The sequence below is a fragment of the Neophocaena asiaeorientalis genome, unplaced genomic scaffold (assembly GCF_003031525.2).
Source record: "Neophocaena asiaeorientalis asiaeorientalis breed wild unplaced genomic scaffold, Neophocaena_asiaeorientalis_V1.1 scaffold249, whole genome shotgun sequence".
NCBI classification, from domain to species: domain Eukaryota; kingdom Metazoa; phylum Chordata; class Mammalia; order Artiodactyla; family Phocoenidae; genus Neophocaena; species Neophocaena asiaeorientalis.
In genome coordinates this window covers 1,516,816-1,526,103 of record NW_020172625.1, presented here as the reverse complement: position 1 = coordinate 1,526,103, position 9,288 = coordinate 1,516,816, and the positions used below count along the sequence as shown (strand labels likewise).

General features: G+C 41.8%; 1 protein-coding gene across 6 annotated transcripts in view; it reads left to right on the top strand.

Moving 5' to 3' along the window:
* LOC112395617 (TLE family member 4, transcriptional corepressor) overlaps nt 1-9,288 on the top strand; it is a 147,562-nt gene that overhangs the window by 29,984 nt on the left and 108,290 nt on the right. For 3 of the 6 annotated variants that reach the window (XM_024738933.1, XM_024738930.1, XM_024738929.1), the window contains exon 4: nt 2,598-2,660. The exons of the other annotated variants lie outside the window; for them this stretch is intronic. In XM_024738933.1, coding sequence (XP_024594701.1) covers nt 2,598-2,660 — 63 coding nt within the window. The remainder of the gene's footprint in view (nt 1-2,597; nt 2,661-9,288) is intronic. 6 annotated transcript variants of the gene reach the window in all.

Genomic DNA, 9,288 nt, shown 5'->3' with positions numbered 1-9,288 from the left:
ACACACACACACACACACACACACACACACACACACACACACACACACACACACATCCTACCCCCCTGACCAGGAAAATCCGTTGGCGTGACAACTTAAAGAAATTAAGAAGTCTTTTAGACAAAAGGAGACCTTTAATGAAAAAGTTTGGAAGGTTTCTACCCCCTTTTTTCTGTTATGTATGTATCTTAACATACATGAGTCAATAAAACGACTTTCTGGCTTTTCTACATTTATTTTTAAGGAAATGTAGATTTTTTTTTCATAGTTGCTCAGACTTAACATGGCCTAGGCCCCACATTAAAGGAGCCAAATAAGTACCTCTTGGTCTTTATTTTGACAGATGAGTGAGTTTCCTTAGGGTAGTTTTTGTTGCCTGGGTTATGTAGGCAAACTAGAGAACTCAGTTTTCTTACGTGCCCACACATTTTTCAACCCTCCTAGCAAGGGACTATTTTATTTATGTAAACAACATAATGAGGAAAATATGCTTGGCAGATGGTTCTAAGCATTAGAATCATCAGTTTGGTTTGCCCCAAAGTATCTCATTATCTTTTATTCTCTCCCCCTCCACCTCTGCCTACAAAAAGCTTAACCACCAAATGCCTGTGAGACTAGTGCTTTCAGTCTGGTGCATGCTGCTCTCTTTTCTCAGCTCGCACTGGAATTTCACCCTGTAACCACTGTGGTATGTTCGGTCCAGGTGGAGAGTGGTTTGGTGATTCCCATTGCAGCTTTTCATGGTGGTTTAAGCATTCTTAAAGGATAGCTAAATGCTCCACGGGGCCAGGGCAGTAAATTAAATCAGGTCAGCACAGTTGGGTCCTTATTCACTGCTGCTTATTGGTTCTGGGTTTTTGTCCATCCTGTTAGGAATGCAGGCTGGAAGGGAAAGCTTAGGTTTGAAACTTCATGGTGAATTTGTGTTTTCTCTTGGCTGGCAAAGTTTTTAAGGTGCTGGTATTTAAAAGATTGCGTAGCCACAAAGTCAGAAGGGTTGCTGATGAAAGAAGGAAACCTAGATTGCACAAGTGGAGTGTCGCTGTCACTCTGGTAATGACTCAGCATGAAAAGGAGAATTTTTGTCCTCGTATAAAATGAGGAACTGACCCTGGATGGAATTTACATTAAGAATGTCTCAGGAATAGTAATTGCTTTATGTTTTCTGTCTCCCATCACTTCTTGCCTCTCCTTTTTCCTCACTCCATCATTAAAAAATAAGCTGTTTTGATGGATGTTAACTAAACTTACTGCAGTAATCATTTCACAGTATATATGTAAGTCAAGTCATTACGCTGTACACCTTAACCTTATAGAGTGCCATATGTCAATTATATCTCAATAAAACTGGAAAAAAAGTTTTTTGTGTATATGCGTGTAAAAACCCTGTTGTCTACATGTCACATACTAAAGTATATAAGGAGCCATCTGATAATGTAAATTAAGGTGAAGATCAGTGAAGTTCTGGGTAGCTTTTTTTTGTTTTGTTTTGTTTTGTTTTGTTTTGTTTTGTTTTTTTTGCAGTACGCGGGCCTCTCACTGTTGTGGCCTCTCCCGTTGCGGAGCGCAGGCTCAGCGGCCATGTCTCACGGGCCCAGCCGCTCCGTGGCACGTGGGACCTTCCCGGACCGGGGCACGAACCCGTGTCCCCTGCATTGGCAGGCAGACTCTTAACCACTGCGCCACCAGGGAAGCCCCTGAGTAGCTTTTTAAAGAAAACATAGTGGTGGCGTTTCTTTTTTTTTTTTTAACTTACTATAGAATCCTATTTGTCTAAAATTTGAACACTTACCAAATTAATAGAGAATACACTCTATTATCTGACATTATTGGGACTTTTGCAGATCTATAGTACAATGGTAATTAATGTTCCCAAGGTTAGTCACCATATATAAATAATTGCTTTCTGATAAGTATAGGAGGATTTTAGCATGTTCTAAACCTCTGCACACTGAAAACCCTGGTGGGACACATTTGGAAATTTTAATGGTTGACAAAAACATGCCATTTCCCAACAGTTTATAACTAAGGATCTGAAGTAGTCAGCTCACCTGAGTTGGTTGGGTGCTGTTCTTTAAGGAGGTTGGGGACTTGCTCATGAAATCTCAGTGCCTGTGTTTAGATAAAGCAGAGGCTGCAAATGTCAAACTCCAGTGAGTTATTAGGTGAGGGAAGTTGGGGTATAGGGAAGAATGTATCTTTACCATCTAAATTTAAAAGACGCAAGGTTTTATGTAAAACCACATTAGAATGAACAAGGGTCCCGTTGAAGGCTTCTGAAAGCAGATTTCCAGTCATGAAAATTAAATTCCTTTCTATGTTGTCCTGATGCTTGAAGGTTGACTTTTTAAGATGAATGCTGGTTAATAAATTGTGCTATTAATGTGGCACTGTTGTCACTGCCTCCTTTTAATGGGCTTGCTGATGAGAGTTTTCCTCTTCCTTAGGAAATCCGCCAGTCAGAATATAAAGTGTGTTTTAATATCATCCTGTTAATATTTCGGGAATTTGTAACCAGCTGACTGTTCTCTTTATTGCTTTCCTTTCCTTTTTTTTTTTTTTTTTTTTCCTTTTCTTTTCTTTTCTTTTCTTTGCAGGCAGAGATTGTCAAGAGACTGAATGCTATCTGTGCACAAGTCATTCCTTTCCTGTCCCAAGAGGTAAGGCAGTTGGTTTCAAGCATTGGGCTGGAAGGTACCATTTCAGTGGTTTTGAAGATAAAACTGACTCCTTGGCCTCGTCTGTCTCTTGGTGTTTGTATTGCACATTTCTAAGATACAGTGTTCGCATTCCAACTTTTACACCTTATTAACATTCAGTGGAATATAATTGTATTTATATAATGGAGTATTTTCTAATGTGCTAAGCAAAATTCAGTTGTTAAATCTTTTGCTGTCATTGGACTATGTAGTGTTGCTCAGAATTATGACTTTGTCATAATGGCATCTAATAGGGGAGATTGAAGAATTGCCCGGAAGACAAGAGCTTGTTCTATACTTTTGTCACTGGGCATTAAGAGTTGCCAGAAGATATATCAAAAAGCCTTTACATAGTAAACAAACTGATGTAACTTTTGGCTAGCAACTTCTAAAAAGTTACTTCTTATTACCTGATGAAGTCTTTATATTGTGGTTGCATTTGGGAAAAAGACACAAAAGATGGACTCAGTGGACTCATTTCTCTGAGTACCACAGACTTCACGCCTCGCCAAGCCCCCACGTGCAGTGCAGCTCACTTCGCTTGCTTCTGCTCCCACTAGTGGGGGTGTGCACGCTGCCCACAGGTGCATACATGGTGGAATGAGGAGGTGCATTTCTAGTGCATGGTGGCTTTTTTTTGTTTTTGTTTTTTTTCCTCCTCTGCTTGCTTGCTTGCTTGCTTGCTTGCTTTTAGTAGTTACAAAGTTTAGGTGCACCAGCTGGAGAGAGAGAGTTTTTGCTTCTGGACTACTGAATCCTTCATTTGCTCAGGTAAGATCAGCTGTGAGAAGGAAGAAGCTAATAAATGGAATAGCTGCACGTCTTGCAGCCACAGCGCTTGGTGTTGTGGGCTGGAAGGCACCGAGGCACTTCCCTCCTTCCCTTCAGTTGTGTCACTGCTTTTCAGGAGAACGGTTCACCCGCCTGCCTGCCAGTGGGCACGCGCTGAGGTTAGCATGCAGCTGGTATTTGAGCGTTCCTGTGTGTTATAGATATGTGGATCCCTATCTGACTTCTTATCTGGTCTGAGCTGGGTTAGACCTCAGTAACCATGAGGAACTTTCATGGGAATATATCCTTTGGCGGTGCTCATATTCACAAACCATGGACCTAAGTTAATATCCTGAACTCAAATGCTCTTCTGGATTACAAACAACAAAGGATGTCTTTCTCGTCCTTTAGCTGTGACCACAAAACCACTGCCCACTATATTCCCATTTACCTATTTCTACTCAGGATTTGCTTGTTGACTAGATTACATGGAGTGCTGAAGGAGAGTCAAGGGGCCTGTTAGCATTTCTTTAGAAGTCTGGCTGCCCTTTGCCTGATCCATACCAGCGTGTATTTCTTCTTACTTTAAGCAGCTCTGCTTTATGGAGGTGGTGAATGGGAAGAATGTGTAACCCACCATGCTGTGACCAGGCTGAGGTGTTGTTCCCCAAGGCAGAGGGAAAAGTTTGAATTTTCCCTGGGCGGGTATTAGATTGTAGGCTTCTGAAGACACAGACTCCTACACATAATCACCAGTACAGCTTATTCCCATGGCATTTTTGCAGGATCTGTGGGCTTATGTTAAGATGTGGGGGGAGATCTTGGGGTGTTGGTGGAGCTAGCTGATTTGCCAGTAGGTCGTTTTCCCACATGAGTTATGTTGTTTGTGTGAGCAGGCCCGGTAGGAGCAGACTGTAATGGTAGTGGTGCTGAGCAAGACTGGACTGGAATTAATTGGCTAAGGAAGTCGCACCCTGTGGAGGAAAGCCGTGGGGAGGTACTGGCAACTCCTTTTCTGCCTTAAGCTGGGAGGATAGGCACCATAATGTCACTACTTACTGTTTATTTCCCCAATACTTTTGACATTTCTTGGTTGAAATCCTTGACATGTGTAACGGATGACCTGTGTCATGGTTTTCTAAATGCTGATGCTGTGTATATCTTTTCTTCTGCTTGCTTTGGATTTAATTGGCTCTTCTGTTTTTTCGTTTCCTAAGGTGTGTGTATATCTTTTAATGTGTGGGCAACAGACATGTTTGTTGCCCCGTCCAGTCCGGGCCTCTCGGATGTTTTGTGTCTGAACGCTGCCCACCTTGTTTCCTCTTCTGGGCATTCTGTGAGCATCGCACTACTACTTGCCTCTACCCTGAGGCAGATGGACTGTAGTCTGGAGGGAGGGCAGGAGGCAGGTTATTAGAGGAAGATGAATTCTATTTCCTGTCTCTTCAGAGACATGCAAAATCACTGTTGCATGGCTGCAAGCGTCACTTGGTGCTAGGACTGAAGGCTCTTAATCTGATCTTTTAACACTGGCTCTCTGTGTGACAGTCTCACTGCCAGAAGGGCAGCTGCGGCATTAGAATTTATTTTAAAATCTTTTTATTTAAAAGGTAAATGATTGTATTTAGAAAAAAGAAAAACATTTCCTGAAGACTAGTGCATAAGCTACAGGACAGGGGTTTTTTGGAGTTTGGCAGGAACAAGAAGTAAATTTACAGACATCTAGATAAGTCTATTTTAAATTTCGCTCCCATGTGCTGACTAATGTACCTGCTTAATATTGCTTGTGTCTAGTGTACCACAGTTTCTAAAATTAAAAAGATATGTACTGAATGACAGCTGTTGAACAAATTTAGTTTTAACTGCAAGACATTTTTTGGGGAAGTAAGTTGTATAATTGTAGCTCAAGGACTCGAAATGTGTCTATGTATGTAACATCAGAGAAAAGTATTTTCCTATTAGATTTCACCAAAACACTTTAAAAAATTATAGCCAATATCTGTTTTAGTGATGTGCTTATTGCACTTGTGTACAACCACTTCCAAAGTTCCAGGCATTAAACAAAGACATTGCCAACTCTTTTTCATTAAGCGAGTAATTGTCACTTACAGTTCTTAAAATTTCACAGGATCCTTAAAACCAGGATTTAGAGAAACCTAGTGAGTGAGTCCTCACCTGTCTGAAGCTGTTCTTTTCTCCCACTTGCTTTTGGCTTCTAGGGATGGGTAAGACTTTTCGGAATTCTGCTGCCCTCAGATTTCTTCTGTAAAAGGCAAATCTCAAAGCAGTAAATGGGAAGTTCTTCTCTGTCTCACTTCAGGTCTCATTTGCTGAGGAGGAACTCTAACCAACTTCCTGTTGGCAGTTCCCTAAGCAAGAGATGGCCAGGGATGATGACAGTCACATCGGGGTCGAGTCCTGGCTTCCCTGTTACAAATTGCATGGCTCACTATAACCTAGTTAAGCTGGGTGACCTTTAGCAAGTGATTTGCCTCTTTAAGCCTCAGTTTCCTCATCTGTAGGATGAAGTTAATAATAGCATGGAACGCATATGGTTGCTGTGAGGATTCCCTGGGATTGTCTGGTGCAGCTTAGCACATAGTAACCAGTGGCTCCTGAGGTTGGCTGGCAGCAGTACTAGCTGCAGCAGCAGCCGCTGAGAAGCCCAGAGTTCCCTTCTGAGAGGACCTGGAGCCAGCCCTCCCTCCCCTTTCTAGTCATTGCCCTTTGGAAGAGTGTGTATTGTTTATCTTCCTCTCTGATGTGCTTATAGGGGAAAAAAGTATCAATTAAAACAACCCAGGGCTGTGAACTAGCTAAAAATCTCCATGAGGCATATTAGGTAGCCTCAAGGGTGATTCTCTTCTAGCTCCCAAAATTACTTTTCCAATTTAGCAAACGCCCATCTCTCCCCAACCAGCAAGCAAAGATCCAAAACATGACAACTCTTCAAGGTGTTCGCGCTGTAGAGTTCGCCTCGGAAGACACAGTGATTTTGGATGGGGTCTGTGTTCTACACACATTGTGATCTAAAAAAACAAATTTCTCAGTCTAGTTGGGGGACTGGCTGTTTTCAAAGTACCTGGTGGCTTAATTGGAGTTAGTTTTGTTTTTACAAGTAGTTTGTGTGGATGGGCTCTGTATCAACGATTTCAGGATATAGCGTGTAGACTCTTAGACCTTAGTGAGCACTCAGCAGAATTGAAGGATGACAATATGAGTACTGACTTATCTCCAGTGCCCCCCAGCCCCCCTTTGCAGGAACATACCTTTAGGACAATTCTAATTGTAGATTGAAAACTATGCACCACTTGTTACACCCTGGCAGCAAGGCACAGTGTTCCTGCTAACTTGGAATCAGACCAACTCTGCATCTTACTGGCTTTATATTGGGAAAGTTGATCTGTGAGTTGTAATACTCCTGTAGATGGTGAGAGTAACCCCATTTTTACAATGTTTACTATATGTATTAAAATGTAAAGCACTTCGGATAGTAAATGCCAGTTTTTGTTGTTGTTGTTTTTAACCTTTTCTGGGAAATGAATTTTATTCCAGCTTATTTTGGGTCCCAAGACATTTGGAGAGGAGGGAGGGACTCGGTAAAAAACTGGGAAGAGTTGAAGGTAGTATTTGTGAATGGGCGGGCTGGCTGGTGGTCTTCCTGTGAAATAAGCTAGGCTCGCAGCTCCAGGGGCTGCTTGCAACAGTGGGTGGTTAGCTCCACACAGATGATCTTTCAGAAGGGCAGGAATATTTAATTTTTTTGGAAAGCCTGTAAGTATTGTCTTATGCTGTTAGATTAAGCATTAACTAAATGTTGGGCACTAGCTGAGGGTCTTACTTAGAGGACAGTTGTGCTTTTTGTAGTTTTTTTCCCTTGGGTTATAAAATAGTTTATTTTTGAGATGGGCAGGGTATGGTTTGTGGTGACTAACAAGGTTTTCTTAAGATGTTTGAGAACTTCAAACCCCTAAGAGGCTGTAGGTCAGTAATGTATTACACGATGGTGACGTATTACGTGATAATTTAAAGTCTTCTTTCCTCAGAGTACCATTTGTATTTTTCAGAAACTTGTTGCTCCCCTAACAAGGAGCAGAGTTCATTGGAAGAGTTATGTTATGTGTGAGGCAGTGTGATAAGAGCCTGGGGTTAGGCAGACTTGGGACCAAATCCTGGCTTAGCCACTTGCTTCTTTTATCATGTTGAACACAATACTTTATTTTCTGGGCCGCAGTTTCCTCATCTGAAAAATGGGATACCTGCACTATAGGGTTGTTATATGAGGACTAGTGATAATGTGAAAGACCTAGCTGGGTATTAGGCCGCTTTAACAGAGCTTAAAGGAACAGTGGTTTAGGCAAAATAAAAGTTTGTTTTCCTCTTACATAACAGTTTGCATAGAAGCAGCTGTAGCTAATTTGGTGACTCCACGATGTTGTAAACTCAAGTTCCTTATATATTGATGTTCATCGTCCCCAGCATCACCATGTCCTGCCCCAGCCAGCAGGAAGGACGAGAGAACTCGCGCTTTTTCTTTGAAGGTCACGGTGTGGGTGATGCTCACATTGTTTGCTCACTTTGCAGTGGCCAGTGCCTACTTACTTGCCCACAGCTAGCTGCAAGGGAGACTTGGAAATGTAGTCTTAGTTGAGTATGCCCACCTAAAACTTAAACTAATGTAAGAGAAGGGATATCAAGGGATAGCTAGCAATTGCTTCTAGACACAGTGCTGTGCACAAAATAAAAATAGTGAGCATTGTTATTACTACCAGCGTTGATTTGAAGGGAAGTCACACTGACCCAGTGGTGTATCTTTATGTGACAAACTTTAGCTCTGACTATATAATCAGCACAACTTGTATTTTAATCTATCACGTAAAATATAAAATAATGCAAAGTTCTTGTTATAGAAGTCTCTTCCAGGGTCTGAATTGTAGGGAAAAAGAGTCACCCATCAGGCATTCTTTATCATTCATACATGCACAGGGGGTGAAAAGGAACCCCCATGAACAGTGATAGGTCCTGTGGGCCATCTAGGTCTAGATACACAGCTTACGTTTATACCCATATTTTTAAAAGCACAAAGAGTTTTGAAGACCCCTCTCAACTGAAGGATGGAATATAGGAGATCACTCGTAGGACTGCCATATTTTGTAGTAGACTTGCTGGAAGGAACATGCTGCTTGAAGCTGAAAAAGTTATTGTTAAGGAAGCTGCTTCTCATAAGTGGGACATTTGTGAGTCCTTAAGTTATAGTTCTTTTCCCCTCATCTATCTCAGACATACTCTTTTATGCGTGTGTCTTGTCCTCAAACTGGAGAAAATGGGATCAACATTTTTGACAGTCTGCCTCCCCTCCAAATCATGAAAGATATATTGGATAAGTCACTCTTGGTTTTGTGGAATTTTAAGACATCTCAGAAAAAGTAGCTCAGGTTCATTGCTTTGCAGCATCAAACTTGATCCATTTTTAACGTCTTGGGCCTAAAACCATTTCCAGCCACAGCCTGAAGTAACCTGAAATGTATGTACCTTACTGGACAGGGTGAGAGAACAGGAAGTGGTTCCTTATGACCAATGGCTTCCTAATTCCCATTTATCAAACCCATGGTCATCGTTAGATTTGGAGAAATGGCATTATCCATCTTTAACCTTGTTTTCAGCAGGTCGTTACAACTAGTTGCTAGTCATTCAGTGCCAAGGAGGTGATGGATATTGCCCTCCTCCCCTAGTCCTCTGCAATTCCGTAGCTAAATTTTCTTGTTCCTTGAGTTCTGTAAGCAGAAGCAGGCTTTTTGGAGGCTGTGGAGGAGCCCAG